Source organism: Eschrichtius robustus, chromosome 5 (assembly GCF_028021215.1).
Source record: "Eschrichtius robustus isolate mEscRob2 chromosome 5, mEscRob2.pri, whole genome shotgun sequence".
Lineage (NCBI taxonomy): Eukaryota > Metazoa > Chordata > Mammalia > Artiodactyla > Eschrichtiidae > Eschrichtius > Eschrichtius robustus.
This window is the reverse complement of record NC_090828.1, coordinates 70137471-70164105: the sequence shown is the minus strand read 5'-3', so window position 1 is coordinate 70164105 and position 26635 is coordinate 70137471. Positions and strand designations below refer to the sequence as shown.

At 35.5% G+C, this 26635-nt stretch overlaps 1 protein-coding gene across 3 annotated transcripts in view; it reads right to left on the bottom strand.

Moving 5' to 3' along the window:
* FAP (fibroblast activation protein alpha) overlaps positions 1-25990 on the bottom strand; it is a 72524-nt gene extending 46534 nt beyond the window's left edge. The window contains exons 1-9 of one of the 3 annotated variants that reach the window (XM_068544997.1): positions 25915-25990; positions 24459-24640; positions 24041-24125; positions 8410-8508; positions 7353-7447; positions 6364-6438; positions 4733-4785; positions 1325-1397; positions 499-619 (exon numbers count right to left, since the gene is read on the bottom strand). In XM_068544997.1, the coding sequence (XP_068401098.1) occupies positions 499-619; positions 1325-1397; positions 4733-4785; positions 6364-6438; positions 7353-7447; positions 8410-8508; positions 24041-24125; positions 24459-24464 (607 nt within the window). In that variant the 5' untranslated portion in view covers positions 24465-24640; positions 25915-25990. Of the gene's footprint in view, positions 1-498; positions 620-1324; positions 1398-4732; positions 4786-6363; positions 6439-7352; positions 7448-8409; positions 8509-24040; positions 24126-24373; positions 24725-25914 lie in introns of those variants that run through there. The other 2 variants (XM_068544999.1, XM_068544998.1) reach the window with 2 other exon arrangements.
* Positions 25991-26635: the final 645 nt, after the last annotated feature.

Genomic DNA, 26635 nt, shown 5'->3' with positions numbered 1-26635 from the left:
ATATTTTTTAAAAAACCAGTTAATTCAGTTATATACATTTTTAATAAAGGCAAGGACTAGAAGACCTTTTAAAGTCCAGTTAATTCCTAGATACTACATGACCCAGAAAGAGGACAAAATTCATGAACGCATCAAGAACCGAGAATATTTTCCTGCAAAATAATACAGACAGTTGTTTAGTTTTGGAAAAAAGGTTTATTTTGCAAGAAAAAAACAAACCCGAGAAAATGTACTAACACAGCATCTAAGGACCATATACTTCTTGGAATATAAATTATTACTACTACTTTATAATGCTCATGAAAATAAATTCTACAAGTCAGATGACAAGATTTTGTTCTTTCAGAATTTGCACGTCCTGTTCATAACCTGATAACAGCTTTCAGAAATGCCACCATTCATCTCAGTAACATACCACTCATCTAAACGTTACTAAACGTGTGCAATTATTTTCAATTAAAAGCCTAACGGCAGCAATAAAAAAAGAATACAGCGTACCTTCATAAACCCAGTCTGGGATTCCATTAAATATTTTATTTTCTTTTCCATTATATGTTATTTGAAAAGGTGGGTCTTCTGGTCTTTGTTTCAGATAGATATTGTTTTGATAGACATATGCCTAGAAGTGGTGGTAAGTTAGTTAACAAGGAGAAATTTCATAAGAAATACAATAAAACCTGCATATTTGTGTTAATTATTCACCTAATACTTTTAAAAAGAGTGATAATCCAGATGCAAAAAGCTTCATAACTAAGATATCATTTTAATAGGTCAAGAAACCCCAACGAACTTACGTTAACATTATGATTTTTAACATAACATAAAAATTATGATTTTAAAGTCTATATATTCAATAGAGAATAAAGTCTACTATTATATTCGTTGCCTTTATTACCTAAATAAATAATTGTGTATATTGACAGAAAGTCAAATAAATCTCTGAATATTAATAGCTAGCCAGATCTAATCTTTATTTAGAGTCCTTAAATAAGAGCTTGGACAAAATTTCATGTTGTCTGAAGCTAGTCTGGGAAACTTGTGAAAACCATATTTTTCCTGAGCTTTCTGGCACAACGCATTCTGGCTGAGTATAAGGATAAAGTTTTTGACTGCGATATTTAAAGAAGTCTATCCATGAGCTTGAGATTTTACGGAATTCTCAGATGGGTTTCAATTTATCAAAACTCTTCCCGTTTTTAACCACTTAAAATAGTCATAAATGTATTTTTTTTTTCTTTCAGGCATGGAAATTTAACAAAGGCCAAAATCAAATGGCTCCTCTTTTATTTGAATGATTAAACACTTCTATAATTTAAACATTTACTAATTTACTCCCAACAGGCGACCAGCATAAATACTGAATTGGACGAGGAAGCTCATTTCTTCTTATAAACTCTCTAGAAGAAAAGAAAGAAAATAAATAAATACACTTTGCTGTTCAATGCAAATAACGGGTATAAAAAGAAAAAAATAAACAAACAATAAACATAAAGCATCATCGTTTCTGCTTCTTCAAACCTAATGGAAAAAATGTGACAACATGGGACAGAGGACATGGGGTAGTAGTTGGAATTCTTCACTAGTTACTTACAGGTCATTTAACTTCTGACCTTTTATATTGAGGTGAGTGGATTAAAGGGTTATAGACTGAAAAAGTGGGAATACCTCCAGAAATTACCTAATGGAACCCCCCTCATCTTATAGAAAGTAAACTTGAGGTTAGAGAAATGATACGACTCTTTAAACATCATATTGCTAGCTCTTGGAAGACCCCTCATTAAACTCAAGCCTTTTAACCCTCAGGACTGTAAAATGTGTACACACCAGGCTGAGATGGTTGCTGAAGTGCCTTCCAGCTCTGAAATTCTATAATTGTGCTGAAGTTTAATATGTACTCTTCCACATTTTCATTCACAACCGCCATCTCTGTGAATGCATATGCATTTCAAATTTTTGAAAATAAGATGCCATTTGACAATCTCCCCAGGGATCTGACTTGAAATCAGAAAAGGAAAGGAACATCTGATCTCAAGCTAAACTGAAAAAACAGATCATATACTGGGCAGTATGCCTTAAGCTTGAAAGTCCTCCACTCCACCCATGGGGAAATTTCAAATATATTATTGACCAAAAATCTCACTTTGATGCTTAGAGTTGCCCTGCAAATACTCAATCGACTGACTTGCACTGTGGAGTTTCTACAGTTCTTCGGCAAGAATGTGTTCAGATTTTTATAAGTGTTAAAGAGTTGTAGGATGCCGTGCTTAAGTTTTGACTATTATTTTCTTGAAGACTGTATGAATAGTTTCATCAAGAATGCTTTTGTGGAGATGCAAAACAAGACCTGCCTCCAAAGTATACTGTGAGGAGCCTGAAGGAAGACTCCTTGTCTCCCCCCTCCAAAAAATATCTCTCCAACTTGGACCTAACATATGCTTGATATTTCTACTTTTCCCATTCTTCTAAATTTTGGACACCTGTGAAGACTTGCAACGCACGTTACCTTGATTTAACTTATTAGGTCATGAAGTATGAGGCCTAGCGACCAATGAGGGAAATGGCACTAGACAGATCAGCTTTGATAGGAGAAAGAGTGATGGCCCCGGAGGAAGGAGACTATTGGTGCTGCAGTGGGAATCCTGATTGCTGGAGGGCAGTTTATGAGCACCAGGCCCCTGGGAAGTCTGGAACAGATCAACATATGAGGGCACAGGCAAAAGAATGTCCCAGAAGAGAAGACATTCATCCCTGGTTTACAATTCTCTCTCAAACCAGTGTCCACATTACCTTTGACATTGTAACACTGCCTTAGGTTTCCATATACCAAGGAATCATCTATGCAAGCATGCAGACAGCACCAAGCTGAAAATCTCAGTGCACAGTTTCTTCGTGGCAGGCAGGTCACCACAGCTGCCATTGTCTGTGTTTTACAGTATGAGAGAAAGCGGAGGAGCGTGCTTTACAAAGGCTGTCATCCCCTCAGTAATCCTTCCCTTGCTTGAAATCAGAATTATCTTCATTTTCTCTATGGTAGATTTTTTATAAACCTTTTGGAGGCACATAGAAGACTTGGAATGAGTGATATTCAGTCTTGCCTTGAATCTCAACAAATTTGTCATTCTTCACTCCTTAAATTATGGTATATTTACCTGATAAAAAACCAATCTGGCAAATTAGATAGTTGTGCAAGAAAAAAACAAACAAAATAGTGGTTTGATTAAATTCACTGTACAAAAGCTAAATATTTAAAATGATTCTAGGCCATAAAGCTTATACAAACCATGATTGAAATATTAGTATTGTCATCTCCTTTTGGAGTGCTGTTTAATTTGGTGAACCTCAACATAGGTAGGATGTGGAGAATTTCAAAATGAATAAAAGAAAAACAAAGAAATGATTAAAGCCTTAAGAAATTCTACTGAAAGAGTAAGGTTTCCACTTCACTAGTCTAAATGTTTCTTGAGAATAGGGTTGGCACCTCAAGCTCATTTGTGTCTCCCCACATATGCTTTTCACATAGTAGGTGCTCAATAAACACTTCTTGAATTTGGTAACAATGTGGATATAGAGAAAAAGACTCAGAGTGCATTAGATGGATTTAGAGTCTACGTTACATAGCAGTTCCTATTTCTTAATTTGACAGTTTAAGAAGATCAGGGTTATTCTTTTCTGAACATTTAAAAGAAGTAGAAAGATAAAGTTTTTTTAAATTTTTGTGTTCTTACTAGACAAAAGGGGAAATAGACCATAAGATTTTTCAGTACCTCTTCAAGCCATACAATTATTTTCACTTTTATATAACAGCAAATAGGATATCACATTAAGATGAGTAATTTAACCAATTCATTGTCCATACTTAGTCAGAAAGATTTTTCTAAAGTGCAAATCTGATCATGTCATTTCCCATTTAAAACCGTTCAGTGATTCCCTATTGTCATCAGAATGAGATCTAAACTCTTCTTAATGGTTTCCTCATTATTATTTGGCCCATGATTTCTGGCCTCAACTCCTTCCCAAACTTACACCACCTCCTACTAGTAAGCATGCCCTCCTCCAATTTCAACTCAACTGACCTACTTTGAGTTTCCCAAACACTTCGTGCTTTCATTTCCCTTTGGGCCTTTACATGTTGTTCTTTCTGCCAGGAATTCTCTCCCTCAGCTCTTTGCCTACCTACTCATTCATTTAATTTTTTTTCTTTTAAACTGTAAATATTTCAAATAATTAAACATAAAGATAAAGAAAATAATATAATAGATGACAATTTAGCATCTAAATTTAAAAGATATTATCATTTTACATTTTAAAAAACAATTCGTTTAAAATTAATTAAATTTAAATTAAATGCTGCATCTCCCTCCCTTCTGCTTCCTTGCAATGAAGGAGCCCCCTCTCCCCAACATTGTGTATCATTCCCATGCATTTTTGGTACTTTTATAAATATGTGTACTTTTATAAATTATATATTTATAATTTGGTGTTCAAAGGTAGGAAAAGTAAAACTATAGAGTGTATAAAAATGTAAGATATTAGTCAAATAAAAAGAGGTGAATATTCCAAAGGAGTATTTCTTTGAATTTCTTAAGTTGTATAGGTATACATATATTGTAAAGAAGTAAGAAATTAAGACCAGAAACAAGAGAACACAGTCTTAATCTCAAATCAGAGTCTGGAGTGAAAAAGTCTCTATATGAGACTTAAGTAGTGTTAATAAAAAGACATGAAGTTTTACCCATTTGTAAGACGGTAGATGTGATACGTTGCTGTGTAAGAGTATCTCCAAAGCTGTCAGGAAGAAGAGGCAAAGACAAATCATGATTCTTAAAAAGCTCAGGTCAATAATGTATAATCATAGGTCACTCAATTCAAGCTTCAGAATTATAAAAGGACTATTTTCACAAGGCACTAGGAAAGACATGTTTCAATTCTAAATGAGTCTCATTTAGAGAGTTTTACTGGGGACTTTTGTGCTGTTCGTCCAAATTCCAGAACTAATCTCAGCAGTGATTCAACCCTCACTCCATAAAAAGCATATCCAAAGACATTTCTTAACATAAAAAGCTTTTCTCTGACACACTCTACCCTAAAAAATGTTCCCTTTATGCTTTACCTTGATTGAAGTAAAACCACTATAATTTCCAAGTCCCATAAAGATTACCCTGCACCTGGGTAATTATTATGATAATAACCCTTTAAAATTGGGTGAAGAGAAGTTATTCGACATATAGTTTTGTTGCAAAATGCTTGCTTTTCTTTGAGCATAGTTTTTTAAAATAGTAGAGACTGAAAAAATAAATAAGAGATATATAGCGTATAATTCCTCCAGAAAAAAACTGCTCGTTTCTCATTAAGTTTATTTGTGCTGTGGTTAGTGAATAAAGCAAGTATTATTTTGGATTTTGTTTCCTAAAGGGCTTTCAAACTTTTGGCAAAGAAGCTCCAGTGGATTGAAACATATCTTTCTGAAGATTGCAGGTGACCAAGACCTGGTCCGTTGGAAAATAATCTGCTGTCTGAACAATGGGGGAGGGGCAAGCTTGACTTTTCATTCTGTGTATTAAGGGAGCTTTGCATCTCAAGTAGAATATGAAAAATGGCAGTTAAAACAAAAGGTTCTTGATCTAAGAGTAACTATTAGAAGTTGAATTTGATAGTAAATTCTTCTTCCCTTTTACCAGCATAAGTAGAAAAAATAAGGTGATTATCTTCCATCCACAACTTCATTCAGGAGGGGGAAATTAAGTAAGGCTAAATAGTCCAGCTATGTGGGATTCTCCTACACTAGGCTACCAGGGTTAATTTATATATATATATATATATATATATATATATATATATATATATATATATATATATATATATATATATATATATGTAAATATATTAATATACTGACTGTGGAGAAAAGGGAACCCTCTTGCACTGTTGGTGGGAATGTAAATTGATACAGCCACTATGGAGAACAGTACAGAGGTTCCTTAAAAAGCAAGTGAATTAAATAAGGTATATCTTGATTTTTCCATTTTCAATAATAATAAATATCAACAAGGTTAAAATATGTGAGAATTGACTAATGATTTATGATACCAAATAACTTTTTTCTGATGAATATCAGTGCCCCCAAAATAAGTTTTTCCCTTAAGATGAAAGTAGTTTCTACTACTTGATGATAACCAGACAAGAATGTCAAATTCTGAATTATTTGTATATGTTTCTGCTATGCTTTGGGGGCTCAGCTAGAATTGCATCAATTTCTTGAATATTTAGAGATAAAGACAGACCCTTGCTTCCTCTTACTTTTATAAACCAATCTGTGGGCTAGTAGGAGATACAATCAGATAAACCCAATTAAATAGTCAATACCTTTGAATAATCACTTTCTAGATATGCAAATTGTCGATCAGGTGATAAACCATAATTTGAAGCATTCACACTTTTCTGAAATTATGAAGAAGTTGATTAGAATACAGAAAAAATAACAGAGCCATATAAATTTGTAGTTCTAAAAGAATATTGTATCATCCATATACTCCCACATAAACATTCAAAGCAATGTTTTAAAAGTTTAAGTAGTACCTACTGTATACAAAGAAATTTACTACACATTAGGGGATGAGGATGTGATAAATAGGATATACTTTGTGATTTCAAGAAGCTTATAATAGTAAACTTCTAAATAAATAACGTTACAATTCAGAAAATTTTATAAAAGAGATATAGCATTGCAAAAGCGTTAAATAGCAAGTGACTGAATGCAAATGATAAGATGGTTTGTTGCACAGAGAAGGAGAAATATCAGCTGAGCTTGACTGTAAACAATTACCAGGCTCTTGAAGGTAGAGAAAGTAGGAGGTCTGAGAGTCCAGGAGGACAGAAGAACATGTGCCTATATATCATAGGACCAGTCACTGAGCCTTTATTAGGTACTGTCCTAAGCACTTTCAAATGTTACTTCATTTAATTCTTATACTAACCCAAAGAAGTATTATTATTCCTACTTTACAGAGGAAGAACCTGAGGCATGGTGAGGATGGAATAATGTGGAATCTTACCCAAGGCTCCATAACTAGTAAATGACAGAGCCAGGATTTGAACCTCAGTTTGCCTGACTCTAAGAACTGAGTTTGTACATTTTATCTCATAGGATACCTGTTCCACAGAGGAAGAAAAATGCTAGGTGATTTGAGCAGGCAAGGACAGTAATCTAGTGTGACTAGAAAAGAGAATGGGAAGATAACTGTGGTGGAGGATGGAGCTGAGAAGGCAGGTTGGGTCCAGATCAGGTGCTCAGTGTTCAGACTCTGTTCTTTGGGCAGAGGTTTCTGAGGAGGAAGATGATGGAGGATACATACCATGGTGGCATTACTCAAAATAGTGTATGATTCTCCTGTTTCAATATTATAAAATACTATATTATTATCTGTAGATTGACGAAGATATTCTTGTCCTTGAAACAAGAAGGAAAACAAAACTTGAAATGAGCTCCCTTAACAGGAAATACATTTATAACAAAGAGAAACCTCTCTTATTTCACATACTGACTTTCTTTTTCCTCTCTGTCTGGTACATATCGCCTTGTCAAATTTAAAATATGATAGTAAGTTGATGGTGGAAGGGAGGAAAGGGTTGTTTTTCTGCATTACACAAAAATGCCATATTTGCTAGTAGGAGCCTTATTCTAACCAGTTCAGGGTGCTTAGGAGTAAATTTGGATTTTCTCTGTGTTACAAAGAGAATAAACCAGTTTAAAATTGTATGTTTCTTCTGCAATAAAAAAATATATATTCCATTTAGGCTGTGTTCGACTTAGTTTAAAACCTATTTTATATGCTTTTATTTTCTAAAGAGAAAATGAAAATATTCCATTTTATTTAGTGGCACTTTAGATATAAATTATATATAATATAAACAATTTAGTTGCTCTTACCACTTGTTTGATTAGACTCATTTGACAACATACTATTTTGAAAAACTATATGTAAATATCAATTTTATGAACCTTAAAGTATTTGTCTTCAAGTTAGGATTTGTTCATTTCTCAGATTATCTAGATTAACAATGCAATTTTTCTTTTGGTAAAATTCTCATGACTTCTTCTAAATAGGTGCTTATTTCCCATTCTGAAAAGCTATATCATATAATCAGCTTATTCTAACAATGCATTCTCAGATTTTACTGTTCTGCTAAAGCTACTACTGTTTTGGCATCATTACTATTGGGCAAACCCTGTCTAAATAGTTCTGTGAAAAAATGTTTTGTTGGCCACTTGACTTATCTAAATCATTGCTGATTTTATCCATTTCAACTAAGATGGCTTATGTTACCATAGAGAATTGTTGGCAATAAAAATAAAAACCAAAAATCAGACATTTAAAAAAACCCCAAGAGGTAAAGAAATAATTCACTTACCTGAAATCCAGTTTGGAAAAAATGTTTTATAAGAAAATGTCCCATTTAAAATATCCTTCAGTGTGAGTGCTCTTGTTGTACTTCCTTCAGATTTATGAACTTTGGGGGAGGAGGAAACATATTATTACTTAAAAGAAGATGAATAACTCAAACGTCTCTCATCTGTTATTCCTCATATAATGAAAAGATCTGCCATTGCTAAATCCTTGTTTAACTCTTGTCTTAATAGCTCTGAGTATTATTTCCTTTTTGATAGACAAGCTAATGAGGCTTAGAGAAGTAGTTTGGTTGCCTGGAAAGGAACACTGGTGGGAAAATCTCGAGGAGTGTGAAGGGGACCATGCTGAGCAGCAGGGACATTATTCTTCAGACAGTGAAGAATTTTCAGAGGTTTTTAAGAAGGAAGATGAGATGAGGTTCCAATAACTCTAGGTCTTGAAAAGCTGGGATTGCAGACCATGCAGGTTTGACTAAAAACTTAGCCTTTTAAGCAGTTCATTGTAGTTCCTCACATATGCTAGGTTTGGATTTCTACTGATTTATCAGTGATATATTTTAGCATCCCAATTGGTCAGATGACATCATCCAGAATCCTTACCTTCAGACATCTCAAGAGAGGCATTAATGAAGGTAGATAATTTCTTATCCTGGCTAGGGGTTTTTATAAAGAGAAAATGGACCAGAAGAAAAGAAAACCACATCATCTATACAAATGATCTTGAAAATTCCAAGAGTAGAGGTTTTCCATATAAAAACTAACCTAAAGTAGCTCACAAACCACAAGCAAATTTCACCTGTATTTGAACCCTCCAAAACAATTTTATGTTTCAAACATGATTTCCATTATCAGAACAAATTCATTATAGAGCCCTGAAACAGTCAGATATACCAGAAACTGTGGCAACCAACTTCCAATCCTTCTTCAATCCATATTCCTGTTCTCCATCCCTCCCACCTTACCCCTTCTCCAGGCCATCACTTACAGAACCAAAACTTAGAAAAGTGTCCTATACCTTGAATAGCATATATGAATCTGGTATTTGTTCATGTAAAAATAAAACTGTCAAAGATGAGCTTAAATTTATATCTTCCTGCTAAACACTTCCACAGCTTTCTATGACTCTTAAGATAAAGACCAAAAATGTTAGTCTGGACTATAGGCCCTAGCTGGTCTGGAATGGTCTACCTCTCCAGCCCCTTCTTGCTCCACTCTCACTACTTTGTAGACTCCAAACATGCTGGGCTTTTTGTTTCTCAAATACTAATTTCTTTCTCCAGGGCTACTGAAACTCTTCCCACCCTCTCCCTTCTCCTTATAACTTTTCTTCAGCCTTTAGTGCTTAATATAAGTGCCACTTTCTCTGGGAAGCCCTTCCTGATCCCCTGGTTTAGGTCTGGTTCCCTTGTTATACATTACCATAGGCCAGGTTCCCTTTTTAAAGAACATTTGTCTTGGTTTGTAACCTTGTATGTATTTGAGCGATTATTTTATTCATATTTCTTCACCTCCCACTGTATTCTCAAAACAGTCCATAAGGCCAGAGACCATGTCTAAGTTTTGCTCACCACCACATCCCTAGTGTCTAGCACATAATAGGCATTTAATAAATACTTGTTGAATGAATGAATACATGAAATGAAGGATTGATGGGTGGATGGATGAGATTTGTGCCCTCTTCTTTACAGAATGGTTCTACTACTAATTTCCTATATGACTTTATAAGTTAATCTCTGGCATCACAGCTTGCTCATCTATAATATAAAGGACTGGACTAGAAAATGCTGATAATACCTTCCAATTTTACTACATTAGGTTTTGAAATTTGAGACACAACATGCTCTATTAACCTTATAGTCACATAAATGTACTGCCATGTGATAAGGTCAAATTGACCAACTGGATAATAGCATCTTCTGCAGTTTTAACTGATTCACACTGATGTATGTATGCTCCACACTTTTGATTAGGACCATGAGTTATTTTCTTAATTTACTAAAAATTATCCTGGTAGCTATAAGAACATAAATGGCTGATGAACCCCTATGCAACGAGGCACTAAATACTTAATAACATTAGATTATTCTAATAATCATCTTTGTACAGGTTCTTTGCATCCTAAGTAAGGTTGTACATGCCATACAATTATTCATAATGAAAGTGCTTCTATTTAATTAAATGGTCTTGTGCAAAATTCATACCACTGATTTTATAATTCCCATTCTATGAAAAAAATACTACCATTTTACTGCAACAGCATTAGTATAATTGCTAAGTATTTTAATTCAATTTTATTTAACTCTCTTAAGAGCAAATTGCTATCTGTTTCTAATATAGTCAAGGGGAAATTCTAACACTATTTACAATGGAAATTATTTTCCTTTTGAGATATATTTAATTTGTATCCTCACAACCCTGAACATATAGATGAAAAAAATTGTAATTTACAGAATTCCTTTATTGTGAATACCAAGAAACTAGGTAATTGTTTTTCTTTAAACTTTTTTCAATATTAATTCAATAAATGAACATAATCTTGGTGATATCTTTTTTTGTCTACCATAAATAATGGTTTGATTATGGCTAATGACTTATATAACAGTTTTTCCTACTTAAGTATCCTTGCATATAATTTTCCTTACTTGCAATTATGTTTAATTGAGAAATTCTTAGCTATAACTAATCTTCATTTTTATAGAAGGTTAAATTAAGTGAGCTAATTCAACTGAAACGTTTAGCTCTATGCTTGGCAGTCAATAAATGTTAGCTTTTGTTTTTGTCATAGCTTATCAGTAGTCTCCAAATAAATATTTTTGATCATTGTTTCTCCAACTAATTTGACCACTGGGACTTTTTTTTTTAATATCTACTAAAATCACAGTATGGGTAATGCAGTTTCAGATTAAGCTATTAGTATATATAATTAAGGTTAACTTTTATTCTAATACAATGGAATTCATCAGTTATACTTAGAACATCTTGGTCATCCTAGGACTCCATAAGTGAAATAGTCCAATTATGATCATAAATAGGGTTAGTACTAATATCCCACATACGGATAAATAAAATTTATAAAAAACAAGAGTTTCAAATTATTTTAAAAATTCCTACTCATTTTCCTCTTTTAACATTAATAATCATGCTGATCCTTATCAGATTTCCCAAAAAGATTTCAAGGGTTAGTTATTTACTCTTTTTCACCTCTAATTTAGATTATCCTCAAAAGTTACATGAGATTATATTACTTCCCAGTTAGTCATTTATTTTAAATGGGTGCATAGTAGCTATAAATACCAATGATCTATATAGAGAACTTAACATATGTCATATTATAACTCAATATCTATAAAGCAATTTAAATATATAGTAATTGTACTACTAATTACTGTAATGATAATAAGCCCCACCAGCACCAATGAAGTGATAAGGGCATATACAGAACACATCTAGAAGAGCCAGCTGTCTTTATGCGGAAATAGGCTTGTGGCACAGATTTGGGGTAGGTGATTATTCCTAACCTCACATGGGCTCAGAAGGTGTGATTATCCTGGCGTCAGGCTGGACTCAGAGTGATACCATATCAAATGGGGAGAATTTAAATTAGGCATTCTTTTCTTCCTGCTGAAAATGACCACATGTTCATAAATGCAATAGAGTAATGTATCTGCTCTAAGACGATGCTTTAGGTCACATATTAAGGGTTATAAGACATGTACTTAGAATTTCCAATCCAAGTTCTGGTTCTTTGTACCAGCCAGGACAGTGCTCGGCATACAGTGGAAGCATGATAAATATTTGTTGAATGAAAAAATAAATCAGCTGGACAGATTTTATTTTAGTTTGTTTTCACTAATTCTCCCCCAAAGATACACCTGCCCTTACTCTTTATCCTCCTATCCATGTTGTAAATTTCATGTATAATTCTACCTGGACATGCCATCATTTAAATATGTATCAAAATTTTGTCCTTGGAGTTAGCTGGAGTGCTTGTTTGAAAAGCAAGATTCCTAGTCCTTATCTCAAATCTACTGCTTCAGAATCTCTGGGGATAAGGCCCTGAGTTTCCGTTTTTACCAAGCCCCACAGGTGATTCTTCTGCAAAGAATTCAAATTTAGTGATTTCACTGAATCTATTGTACTTGGTTCAATGTTCTCCTGTGCCTGTCGGTGGAATTGCTCCTTGCTTATAAACCCCTGGTAGGTGGATGGGTCAGGCCTGCATAGCAATTCACGCTTCATGGACAGACTCCCCACAGCTAATGTTAATCACGGCTTTCAAGGAATGTTAATGGTCGCCTGTAACGTTTATGTCCCTAGTCAGTCCTCTTGCTCACTGTCTAGATGGACTCTTCTTTAGGTACATTCCCTCCGCTGATCCTTGAGCAGTGGAGAAAGGGCAAAGGGACTGATTCTGCCCCAGATTAGATTTAAACAAGATAACAGGGAAAGCACTGGTAGGGGAAGGGGTTATTGTTTTCTAGTGTTTTGAATGTGTGTGTGTGTATGTATGCATGTGTGTGTGTGTTTCTGTGTGAATCAGTATAAAATGCATCTCTATGGCATCAATCACACTAAACAAGTTCTAGTCACCTGAAAAGTATTCCACTAATAATTACTGAATGAATACGTGGATTTTCATGCCTTTTTCCAAATAATGTTTTAATGTTGAATTATAATCTTTTGATTATTTTGGAAGTTTCGTTTTGGCATCTATAATTTTTAAACTCTAAGTAGCTGAGCAGAAGTAGAAAAGAATTCTGAGAGCATCTCTCTCTTCCATACGTAACTGACACTCACGTAACACTTAATTCTTGATAATGCCCCTATAGTCAATTTGGCCCATCTTTAGCACAGTTATTTATACACTGCAAAACACTCCGATTTACTATAGTTTAATTATTTGCGTTTTCAACGTTTTAAAGCACAGCTGGAAATAATTTCAATTATGAATCCAAGAAATGACAATTCACAGAAATGATTCCCAAGTAAATAATGATTCACTATTCTCCTAATTCTTTCTTAAAACTTTGTATTTATTCTTTATTAGGGTTCTATTTCTATTTCTGCCATTTAATTTTCTAGTCCTAGAAAATTGCAAATAAGTATCAGAACAGAGACATCTGATGTCAGCTCTAATATTCATCATAAATTAAATGAGAAAATATGGTTTATTAAGTGCGCACACAAACGGCTGGCAGGTCTTTTTGTTCTCACTTTCATACTTGTTTTGGAACTGATGCTTATGAAGCCACCTCAATGAAAGTGACATGGGCTCCCAGGCACACTGCACCTGTCTCTCTGCTGGCTCTGCAAAGATGCTGTCCTCAAATAGGCAATGTCTCCAGCCATTGCATCTGCTCATGTTTGTTTTTGGAGTGAGCACCACAGGGGCAAATGTCGGAGATACTTGGTTGGGAAATAAACTATTTAAAACTAATATTATATTTGGGCAAAGACTGACAACTTTGAAAAAAATGGAACTGAGGTAGCTTTAGACCAGTAATAAGTGTTATAATTTACTAAGTTCTAATAAGTACCAAGCACTCTGCATGCATGGTCCCGTGAAATACTCACAGCAACTCTCTAAGTACTATTATTAACACCATTTTACAGATTAGGAAATGGAAATTAGAGAGTTAAAGTAACTTGCCTAATACATAACAGAGCTGGGGTTTAAATCCAGCTCCATCTAATTTTAGAGACTGGGCACTTTACCACTACCTTTTGATTTAAAGTGAAAGCATACGTGTAATAAAACAAGACAAAACAAACACAAAAATAAGGTCAAGAACCAAGCAACACACAAGGGGGGTTGAATAATTATACCTCAAAATGAACGTTAAGAGAAAATGAGACAATTTGAGTTTTGTCAAAGCAAAGAGGTCGCTATAAGCTTTCAATGTCTCACTGAAGAATGTAGTAGCTCTCAGTTCTGAAAGAATTTCCCATGGTTCTCTCTACAGACAACACTGATCAACATATGTTATTCAAAGGTATTGTCAGGTTTAAGTTCATTTTGTGTACTATGTTATTGTTGTGCTATGTTAATTAGGGCTATTTTTTTCGTGATCTCTGAAGCAGTAAAGGTCATAGGGTATGGTCAACATAATGCACAAGAACATGGTAGTAAATGCCAAATATTTTGGTGACCCTGAAGATGAAAATAAACCTTATCTATATCTGAAGGCCCACTCAGTCTCCTTTGCCAGCTCATCTTCCTCTAATCTCTGCTTTAAATTGTGGTGTGGCTTATATTAGTTTTACTTGGGACCTCAGAAAGTGTCACCTTCCTCTACCATTTAATTCTCCCAGGGTTTCTATCACATATTCTTAGCTGGCTCACACCCACCCCCACTGCCACCCCTCACCCCTCACTGGATTTCTTCTCTGAGATCCAGACGATATATTAAACTTCCTCTTTAACACCTCCACCTGCATATCTCACAGGCACTTCAAAATCAGTATGTCTAATAGGTAACTAATGAGAACCTACTGTATAGCACAGGGAATTCTACTCAGTGCTCTCTGGTGACCTAAATGGAAGGAAATCTAAAAAAGAGTGGATAGATGTATATGTATAACTGATTCACGTTGCTGTACAGCAAAACTAACACAACACTGTAAAGCAACTATACTCCGATAAAAATTAATTTTAAAAAATCAGCATGTCTAAAGCTAAGAAAAAAGGAATTCCATGCTGTCCCTCCAGGTTTCTCCAAGTCAATGCGACTATCGTCCATGTAGTTCCTCAATTCAAATACCTGGGAGTTTTCCTTGACCTCCCTCTTCTTTTACTGTCTTTGTCCAGCACCCAGGTTTGACAATTCTATCTCCAAAATCTCTCTCAACTCTCTGCACTTCTACTGAACCTCCAAGGCCAAGCCATTTCTCACTAGGTAGGCTGTAATGGATACCTATTTGCTACACCTGTAATTTCATTCCTAGTATTTCATTGTGGTTTTGAAATACATTTTCCTGATGACTAATGATGTTGAGTCTCTTTTCATGAGCTTATTGGTCACTTTTATATCTTCTTTGGGGGAAATGTCTATCCTTTGTCTATTTTTTGAATTTGCTTATTTGCCTTTTATTATTGATTTGTAAGAGCTTTTTAAAAAAGTATTCTGGATGCAAGTCACATATCAGATGTATGTATGTGCAAACATTTTCCCCCCATTTTGTGGGTAGTCTTTTCACTTCCTTGATGATAGCCTTTGCAACCGAAGTGTTAAATTTCAAAGAAGTCCAATTTATGTATTTTTTCCTTTGTTGCTTGTGCATTGGGTCGTATCTAAGAAACCACTGCCTAATCCAAGGACAAGAAGATTTATTCCTAGGTTTTGTTTTTAAGTGTTTTATAGTTTTAGCTCTTACATTTAGGTCTTTGATACATTTTGAGTTAACTTTTACGTATGGTGTGAGGAAGTGGGTCCAACATCATTTTTTGCATGTTGATATCCAGTTGTCCATTTGTTGAAAAGACTTTCTCCATTAAATGGCTATGGCATCCTTATTGAAAATCAGTTAACCATAAATGTAAGGCTTTTAGACTTATTTCTGGGCTCTCAGTTATATTTGATTGATCTATATGTCTATCCTTTTTTAAAAATTAATTAATTAATTAATTAATTAATTTTTGGCTGTGTTGGGTTTTTGTTGCTACGCTCAGGCTTTCTCTAGTTGCGGCGAGTGGGGGCTTCTCTTGTTGCAGAGCACGGGCTCTAGGCGCATGGGTTTCAGTAGTTGTGATACGCGAGCTCAGTAGTTGTGGCTCGCAGGCTCTGGAGCGCAGGCTCAGTAGTTGTGGTGCACAGGCTTAGCTGCTCCATGGCATGTGGGATCTTCCCAGACCAGGGCTCAAACCTGTGTTCCCTGCACTGGCAGGTGGATTCTTAACCACTGCGCCACCAGGGAAGTCCCTATATGTCTATCCTTATGCCAGTATCACACGGTTTTGATTATGTAAGCTTTGTAGTAAGTTTTGAAATAAGGAAGTGTGATTTCTCCAACTTTGTTCTTCATTTTCAATATAGCTATTATGGATCCCTTGCATTTCCATACAAATTTTGGAATCAGCTTGTCGATTTCTGCAAAAAAAAAAAGTCATCTGGGATTTGGATAGGGATTGCATTTAATCTGCAGATAAATTTGGGGAGTATTGCCATCTTAAACATACTGTTTTCTGATCTATAAATATAGGATCTCTTTCCATTTATTTATATCTTTTTTGTATTGTTTATTGGTAATGTATAGAAATCCAATTGATTTTTTATATATTGATCTTGTGTTTTGCAAATTTTCTCAACTTGTTTATTAGTCCCAATATTTTTTAGTGAGTTCCTTAGGATTTTCTATAAACAATGTCATCTGCAAATAGAGATAATTTTACTTTTTCCTTTCCAGTCTGGATACTTTTTATTTCTTTTCCTTATCTAATTGCCCTGGTTACAACCACCAATAAAATATTAAACAGAAGTAAGAGCAGGCATGCTGTCTTGTTCTTGATCTTAGGGGAAGAGCACTGAATCTTTCACCAGTGTGATGTTAGCTGTGAGGTTTTTGTGGATGCCCTTTATCAGATAGAGGAAATTCCTCCTATTTCTAGTCTGCTGAGTGTTTTTACAATGAGAGGGTGCTCTGTTTTGTTAAATACTTTTTCTGTGTCTATTGAAATGACCATGTAGTGTTTGTCCTTTTTTCTATTAATATAGCTTATTATAGTAATTGATTTTTGGATATTAAACCTTGCATTCTTGGGATAAACCTCACTTGGTCTTGGTGAATAGTCCTTTTTATACATTGCTGGATTTGGCTTGTTAGTATTATGTTGAGGGTTTTTCCATTTATATTCATAATAAATATTGGTCTGTAACTACTATTGGTCTGTAACTTCTTTTCTTGTAATGTTTTTGAATATTTTTGGTATCACAGCAATACTGGCCTTACAGCATGAGTTGAGAAGTGTTCTCCTTTAGTTTTTGGAAGAGTTTGTGAAGGATTGGTAATAATTCTTAAAAAGTTTGGTAGAGTTTACCAGTGAAGTCAGCTGTGCTTGGGGTTTTCTTTGCAGGAAGTTAAAAATCACTAAATCAATTTCTTCAGTTGTTATAGTTCTATTCAGGTTTTCTATTTATTCTTGAGTGAATTGTGGTAGTTCGTATCTTTCTAGAAATTTGTTCTTTTCTTCTAAGTTATCTGATTTTTTGACAGTCTTTCTATCCTGTTCCTTTGAGTCCTATCATATCAGTTTTTCTACCAAGTATAAAAACCATAATCAGTTTCAAAAAAAATTTTAATTTAGATGCTAAGCAACCCTATTTATTTATTATTAGCAGGAATAAAGGTTAATAAAGATTATAAATTATTCTGTTTTTACTACATAATTTTTGTTAATTCACAAGGATACTGAAATGAAAAATAAATTCTTCGCTCTCTATATAATAACCAATAAGTAAGTAAAAGACTGATTAGTATTGATTATCCCATGGAAATATTATTTTAATTTATGCCTAACATGTTGCTAGATTTTAAGGCTCAGTTTGACTGTCTCTGGTTCTTAAGAACCTTTAGCCTTGATTCTACCTCCCCTATTTGAGCTTTAGAACATGTTTTTCTCAAGGTCTATATATGACTAGATATTCTTGTGTAAGTTGTAACAATTCGCTTTGGAAATCAGAGACAGGTAAACTCCTCTGCATAATGGGAGTCATCCAAAGACTTGGATTATTTTCTAAATTATTTAGAATTTGACAAAACTCAAAGAATTTCCCAAGATTCATCATCTGTGATTTTAAAATCCAAGTGCAAAGTAGAGAAATATAATCTGCAAGGTTGATGTGTTTACACTCAACTCAAAAGCTCTGTTATGTCCATGAACTTTCTGAAACTTTTCCTCAGCACTTTAGACTTCCCCATATTTCCTCCAAAAGAACAGTGAATAAATAAGCTTAAAACTCTTAAGATATTTGAGGGAATCTGTTTCACAGTTCTGAATGTTGATACTGGGAAAATTTTAAGCCTTAAAAACATATTCACATCTCCTTTGATGATAATTTGGTCTCACAAATATCTTATTTTATAAAAAGTGATTGTTGAGGTTATAATAGTAGTAATAGTAACAATAATGATAATAATAATAACAATGGTTTCTGCCTAAAATGTAGACATTCTAAATGATATTTATTCTTATAAAATATTGATTTATATTCTGTCTAAATCATCTGTGACTTCAGATATCTTCTGAAATAAATTATATAAGGAATTACTTACCTAAGTAAGCAATCACTATAAATTTTATATATGTGTGTACAGTCATAAGTACATATGTACATATGTATTTTCCTGTGTTCATTTGTTTACATAATTTTGGCCTCACAGCTATCAATCTCCTTCTGATTCCCTGAACTTCCCAAATATACTTTCCTGCTTCAGAGCCTTTGTATCTTCTTTTCGCTCTGCATTGAGGGTCTAGCCCCCAGCTTGTGTCCTTCCGTCCTTAAGGTCTTGGCTCAAATATCATCTCAGAGAAGCCTTCCTTGACCACTTCTGTTATGAACTGAATTGTGTCCCCCCAAAATACATAAATTGAAGCTCTAACCCTCAATGGAACTGTATTTGTAGATAGGTCCTTTAACAAGGTAATTAAGATTACATAAGACCATAATGGTGGAGCCCTAATCTGATAGAACTGGTGGTGCCCTTATTGGAAGAGGAAGAGACACCAGGAGTGCACATGCACAGAGGAAAAGCCATATGAGGACAAAACAAGAAGGCAGCCATCTACAAGCCAAGGAGAGAAGCCTCCAGAAAAACTAAACCTGACTATACCTTGATCTTGGACTTCCAGCCTCCAGAACTGTGAGAATATAAATTTCTGTTGTTTAAGCCACCCAGTCTGTGATATTTTGTCATGGCAGCCCTAGATGTCTAACACAGCCTCCACTCCAGTTGTTTTCTGTAGCACTTTTACGAATGTGAAATACTCTATTAATTCACTTACTTACTTGTTTATTATCAGACTGTCCTTTCCTAAGGCCAGAGACCTTGTCATTCATACCTTATACCTGTGCCTGGTATTTAGAAGGTGCTCAATAAATAATTCGTTGAACAAATAACCAAAGTATCCAGGATTACAGTGGACTGGGCATTGTGGATATGGATAACTAGGGATGCTAATCTCTGTTTTCTCATATTTAGTAGATAGCTATTTTTAATCTCAGGAAGAATACTATAGCTTCTTCAGTCCAAAGGTTAAAAATCCAAGTGTTTATAGGAGTCAAGCAGATGTTGTAAGTGAATATGGTACCTTGTGTAAATAAAATAGAAAGTATTGTCTGTTTTCTATTTTCTAGCGGGGTATGTAGCAAACTGGAGAATTCATTGTCAATCTAAAGACAACTGCTTCTCAGCCGACTATTACCTTGGGCCCAATGTTGCCAGATCTAATATTTAAAAAGAAGCCAAAAGTGTACATTTTTATGTGAAATCTTCTGATTTTAAAAAGTTGACAACTAATACAAATTTGTATAAAACACTGCAGGCCAAAACCACCACCAACAACAACAACGAAAAAAAACAATAAAAGAAAAAGTGTGCAAAGGTAGACAGGAGGACTTCAGGGAGATCTGAGGCTAGGCTAACGATGGTTCTCCTTTCACAGCAGGTACTAGAGGCTCTGCCCAGGAGAACTTGGATTTCTCCACACTACATAATCTCCCTCTTCTTTCTCTCTCACTCAGTCTTATTCTGCACCCTCACCCACCTCAGCTTCCTTTATCATATCTCTTCCTTTCTTCAGTCTTGCTTTTGCCTCAGAGCTGCCAGTATCCTTTATGAGGGCCTTGCACACAAAATTTCTGAAAAAATATTTGTTTTTGATCCAAGGAGGTGGGGGATAGGAACAGGGATGCTGCCCAGGGATAAGTACTCCCTACTCTCAGACTTAAGAAGAGCATTGTTGAAATCAAAATACATCACACAGAAGGCCTAGTTGCCATCTTTGTGTGCTAGGATGGAGAGCACAATAAAATGGTAGCTACCATTTATTAAGCTGCTACAAAATGTTAGAAATCTTAGAAAAAAATTGTTAGTGTTTATTGAGTGCTTGCTTTATTGAGTGCTTGCTTATCACCATGTAGGGAACTCTATACTCAGTAGAAATCAAGAAAAGTGCAGATAGCTCCCACAATTCCTTTCACAAAGGTCCAGGAATTCAGAAACTATAAATCATGAAGCAAGGCCATACAGAATTTACTTGCAAAATTCTGTAGCTTCTGTTACTTTCCAATTCTAGTTTTTTGTTTGTTTGGTTTTTGTTTTGTCACCTCTGTATATCTCTTGAAACAAAAAGTCCTGTGTTTATCCTTGGGGTTGGCAAAAATGAGGAAAAGGTGAGGAGCTTAGTTTCCACTCTTGGTTTGGTTGCATCTCTACACAGGAAGAGGAGTGATGCTTGGGAAGAAGAATCTCAAGAGGAAAAAATAGAGCTAGGAGAAGAGAAAGGGAATCGGTTGAAGGAGTAGGCTGAGGCCAAGGAGGATGGCCTGGGTCTAAGGGGTGGAAACTCATATGTGTTTCCCATTTGGTGAAAATAAAAATGGGAAAACTTGGCAGTTCCAAACAAAGTTGTCTGTTATTTTTATTATTATGTGAGTGAGCTAAACGAATCGTTCTCATTTCACCATTCCATTGCCCTATTTGTTCCTAAAATCCTGCCTAATTCCTCCAAAGCTCTTTTCATCCAGAGATTGGTGTTCCTGGGACCTGCTCCCTCCTTGGAAAAGCCCCTCTCTCTTCTTTCACTTAGACTCAGTGGTTTAAGTGAGCCAGTGGTCTAAGTGAACTCCTGATCTCATATTGGCGGTGATGACTGAGCATCCATACTGGGTTCTTACCATGCTTTCAGAGGACAGTCTAAATTGCAGTACCTTTGTTTCCCCAACTAGCACAATGATGGGCAGGTGGAACTCAGTTGAGTGGGACTAACTAGTGGGACTTCATTTGTTAATATATCAATAAATGAATGAGTGTTTCATAAGAGGGTCTTTAAGTTTCTCAAAGGAAGACTGTTCTTATGCTAGCACATAAATCCTGGGTTAGGAATACGAGGGCACTTAAGGCAAATGTGAGGTAATCGGATTTCTGATGAAGTGTGAAAAGAAGGCTAAAGAGAAGCTTATTTGGCTCTGAATTTTCCATTCTTCCTTCCCCTTTCTCCTTCCCTTCTCCTGCCTTGCCACCTCAGATCCTCCCTCACCAGCCACTGGGCAGATGTGAGACTGAGAACTGGACCTGAAGTTCCACACTGGGGATGGCTGAGGAGCAGGGTGTGAGGAGAAAAGAGGGAAGTCATCAGGGCACACTTCACATCAGGGCTGCCTGGACCACTGACACGAGGCAAGAAGAGTTTCAACCCTGGTCCTGCTCAGGAAAGTAGATAAATGAATAGTCCCCTGTACAATTTACTTAAGTGACATTCTGGTAAGTTCTTCAGCAAATTTAGAATAGAAAAAGAATGGTATTATGGAAAAAAATAGTTCTCAGCTTTTTTTTGATTTTCTGTTGCTGAAAGAGTACTAAAATTTCATCTGGGACTTCCCTGGCAGTGCAGTGGTTAAGAATCTGCCTGCCAATGCAGGGGACACGGGTTCGATCCCTGGTCCGGGAAGATCCCACATGCCGTGGAGCAACTAAGCCCGTGTGCCACAACTACTGAGCCTGCACTCTAGAGCCCGCAAGCCACAAATACTGAAGCCCGCGTGCCTAGAGCCCGTGCGCCGCAACAAGAGAAGCCACCGCAATGAGAAGCCCTCGCACCACAAGGAAGAGTAACCCCCGCTCGCTGCAACCAGAGAAAGCCCACGCGCAGCGAAAAAAACCCAATGCAGCCTTAAATAAATAAATAAATAAATATTAAATTACTTCAAAAAAACTTATAATAAATAAATAATAAAATTTCATCTGAAGCTTAAACTGATTATTTCACTCTATCTGAAAATTACTTTGCTCTGAGAATCTCCCGTTGGTTGAAACAGAAAACCAGCTTATAAAGAACATAGGACTTTTATAATATATGTAGATTATAACATATATCTATGTTAAACTTGGGGAGAGGGTAAGCATTGGGATTATATATAATTAGACAAATATCTACGAGTGTGTATACTTATATACTATAACTGTAGTATATTTCTTATTAGAAATTATGACTCTAACTCCAAAGTGCAAATGCAACCCATCCTTGCCTGTAGACAAGGTGCAGGCTCACCATAAAATCCACACACTTTTGTTCTCAGAACATTTGTTTCTGATGCAGCAAAGTGTCCATTTCAAGTATTGGGGGGTTTTCTTTAAAATTCAGGAACTAATTTTGAATGTATTAACATCCAAAGTGTCAATAGGAACTAATTTACTACCTGACAATTGCTGGTGTGAGGAAAATATGGCCCCCAAACGAGGAAAGACAACAGCCTGAAAATAATTTTAACCTGAAAAAAATATAAAGAATGTGAACTCAGTCTGTCTCAACAGCCTCAGAATAATCTTGTGCTAGCAGAGAGGAATGAGGACTGAAAATCAACACTGAAGATACAAAAACATTGCCTTCATTTTATTGGTTAACCTCTTCTTTTTGTAATTCTGTGAAAATCCCATGAGCATTTTGAATTTTTCAAAATATTTGTCTATATTTCATTTTTTAAAGCAACAAATCATTCAGGACTCATACTTTCTTTAGCTAAAGGCTGGTCATTGATCTTCCTTTACTGTCAGTTAGCTTTTAACCAAAGATATTTTCCACTTTAGCTATCATAAGATTTTAATATTTGCTGGTACAAACTTTTTTCCTTTCCCTAGACCCCAAGGCAGAAGACCTGTTATTATTGTACGTTTTTCCTGTTTTAGAACTTGAGCTTCTTTTCAGAGTTTCATAAAAATCTATTTCTCTAATATCACTGAAATATTTATAGACAAGAGTCTTAATTTAAATCCAAACTAGCCCCCAAAATCAGTCTCCCAAGTTTTAGCAAAGTGAGATCAATCTTAATCTAAGCTTTTCTAAAAAAGATAAATTTATAACTAAACATAACACTTGCTTAATAATATTTAGTCTTCTAACTTGATTTTCTTGGCTACTGCATCTAGAACAACAATTTCACTTTTTCTATGCAGCTATTCTCGAGATCTCTATTCTTGACTGCCTCCCTAAATTTTTGGAAAGACTCATAATAAAAATTTCCATAGGTTCTGTTTTAACTTTTCCATTCTTACTCATCTTTACTTTCCATGAGGCAATCCAATAACGAAAGCAATGTTAGTTAAAAATATTGTCTCTAAAGGCCTGTCAAAGCTTGGAATTTAGCACATACTTTGCAGAGATGTAGGGGTGATATAGAAGAGCACTCAGGTTTTTCTATTGCTGAAATACTACTGGAAACCTCTTCCTACCCAAGCCTTAAATTCCTCAGTATTTCTGGTTGCTCAACAACATATCTGGGAGCTTCTAAGTCTTCTTAGAAATAACAGATTTACTTTGGAAAATAAGCACTTAGGAAATGTTCGATCACTTGTGACCAAGCACTAGTGCATTTTCCGAACTATTCTAGGCAGACAGAGCAAATTAGAGAAAATTCTTACCTCTTGAAGGACGTAAGACAATGCACATCACCAATAAGGCAAGCACAGCAGAAGTGGCAACTCCAAGTACAATTTTTAACCATGTCTACATAAAATAAAGAAAATTAGGCATATAAATGGTTTCTGCTAAATAGTAGAATTGGCAAGCTTTTGTTTACACCTAAATCCCCTTTCTCCCTCCCCATAAAGCTTTTGATTGTCTTCCACTGATCTGGCTATAATTGCTGGAATTCTTCCAGCTCTGCAAGGAGAAATGTTTCTACAGTATATTTAGAACAAATTTCCCAATCCCAGCCCACTCCAGGAAGTACATACTTATGTACAAATCCTCACCTTCTATACGATAGAAAACTCTGATCGCGCTCAATTCAGCCAGCCCCCATGCTTTTAGCAAGTATCTGAGGCTGCATATACTAACCTTCATTTTTTCCAGATGTTTTTGAAAGTTAGCTAATTCTGACTTCAGAGCGTGGGTCACCGGATCTGTGAAAACCGTTGAAAGAAGTAAGTCTGTCTTCGTAGTTGGAAGCCGAAGCTAGGGCAAGGGTTTTTTTTTCTTTCCACAGACTTTTGAATACCGTGCCAAATTTCAAAAGATTTCTGTAAAATCAGAAACAGATTTTGGGGGCGTTCTTGGCCTTGAAATGAACTGTGAGTGGCTCAAGGGAGGTTTTATAGCGTTCTCATCCTTGTAAATTCTACACCAACATCTGCTTACGTTGCCACACGGAAGTGTTTTTTTTAAATTATTTTTTACAAGTTTAGGTTTTTGTTTCATTTTCTTCTAGAAATCACTTACAGATCACATTGGCAAGTCATTGGGTTTTGGATAACCTTTCTATTTGCAACCAAAAGAAGAATTTAGAATAATATAAATTCCAGGTGTGCACAGTACACATATATCTCATTTTTAGCAGAGGAAGAAAATTAAAGTCACATAAGATTTTGTGAGAAAGACACCACATTATTGCAATTTCTTTTCTTCCTCTGGGAGATTATGAGGTACTGCAGACAGAAATGTTTTTCTTTCAGCACAATTTCTTTGTCCATATAGCACCATATGCACTTTCAGTAAATACAGAAGTTTAAAAATTCAACTGTCTAAACCCACGACTGCTTTACTTTAAAGAAATAAAATGCCATCTGGTGAAATTTAGGATGGGTTAGGTGTGTATGCACAGGCCAGAAAGATGGAAAGATCAGTAAGAATAATTTACCAGCAGACCTTTGAAAGAATGAAAATGGCTTTGCAAAAGTGATATTTTTGCTTCCCTCTCAGAATAGCTTCTGAGAGAGGAGAACAGTTAGTAATTATAAAGCCTTTAAAATAAATAAAAAAGCATTTGAAAAGAGAAGTAAGTTGTATGTACAGTTTCATTTTGGCTAAATTTACATAAATCCAAAGCAATCGGTCAACTTGACATCAGTAAAATGGTAGTCTGAATTAAAACACACACACACACACACACACACACACACACACACACACCAGTTTCTTGGAGTATATTGGCTGGTTCAATGCAATTCATTTGGATAGATTCTGTTGTTCCACATAAATACAGTTGTTAACCTACTGTCTTTTAGTTCTTCCACTAATGGTTTTCTTCTTTGGACATTTGTAATGGTCTCAACCTGACTAAAACAAACTTCATGGTGAGCTTTCATGGATTTTTCATGAAAAGTAATGAGGAAATGTTCCTGAAATCTTTTGCTGTTTGCTTTATTCAACTGGTCTGATTACCATGGGAGGCTTTCTCCAGCACAGAGCAGGACGGTGGCTTATGAACTTCCTCTTAGACATTCTCCAGACATCCCTCCCTGAATTCCAGCCTTATGAAAATTCTGTTGAGGAAAATGAGTCATTAAGCACTTACTGGCAGAGAGATGTGACCACCCTGAGTTGGAGAGGAGCCCCTCCGTCCTTTCCAGTTGATGGGGCCAGCTCTTTACAAACTGAAGCAATCATTAAGATAAACATCCAAATTATGCTATATGCTTGTAGGCATCTCCGTGTGATTGTGAGATCCTCAAATCCAAGATAAAAGCCACCAGCCAGGTCCCAAGTCAGCTGCTCCCATGTGGGTCCTCTTGGATTGATTGCCTTCTTTGGAAAATTCATGCAACGTGTTCTCAGAAGTTCTGTCCCAGCCTGCCAAAGCCCCAAAGTCCACAAGTACTTTTTAGTGAGTTATTCCCACGACTTTACATCTTGAAGAGAAACTGACTATAATACATGATTAGGGCGTGATTAAAATGGTTGCTCTTGGCTTTAGCAATTAAAAATGCACTGACGTGCGACTGGTTTGAGTACCACTTAGGACTGCAGTCAAGTGTAGGTGTCTGCAAGAAAATCATTTTGACTGGATCTAAGGAGAAATCAGGGTGCTTTAAGAGGGAGAAATTTAAATTGAAACTGTTAGTGAGAAGGAAAATTCTAGTCTAAAACACATTTCTTTAGTTTTGTTTGTTTTTTCCTTGGATGGTTGGGTGATTCAAACTGCAGCTTCTGGAAAATTCTGACCGGTTTGAATGGTTTCAAGAAAAATGAGACTGACTGCAGAAATAAAGATGTCAAGGTTTTTTCCATCTGATTCC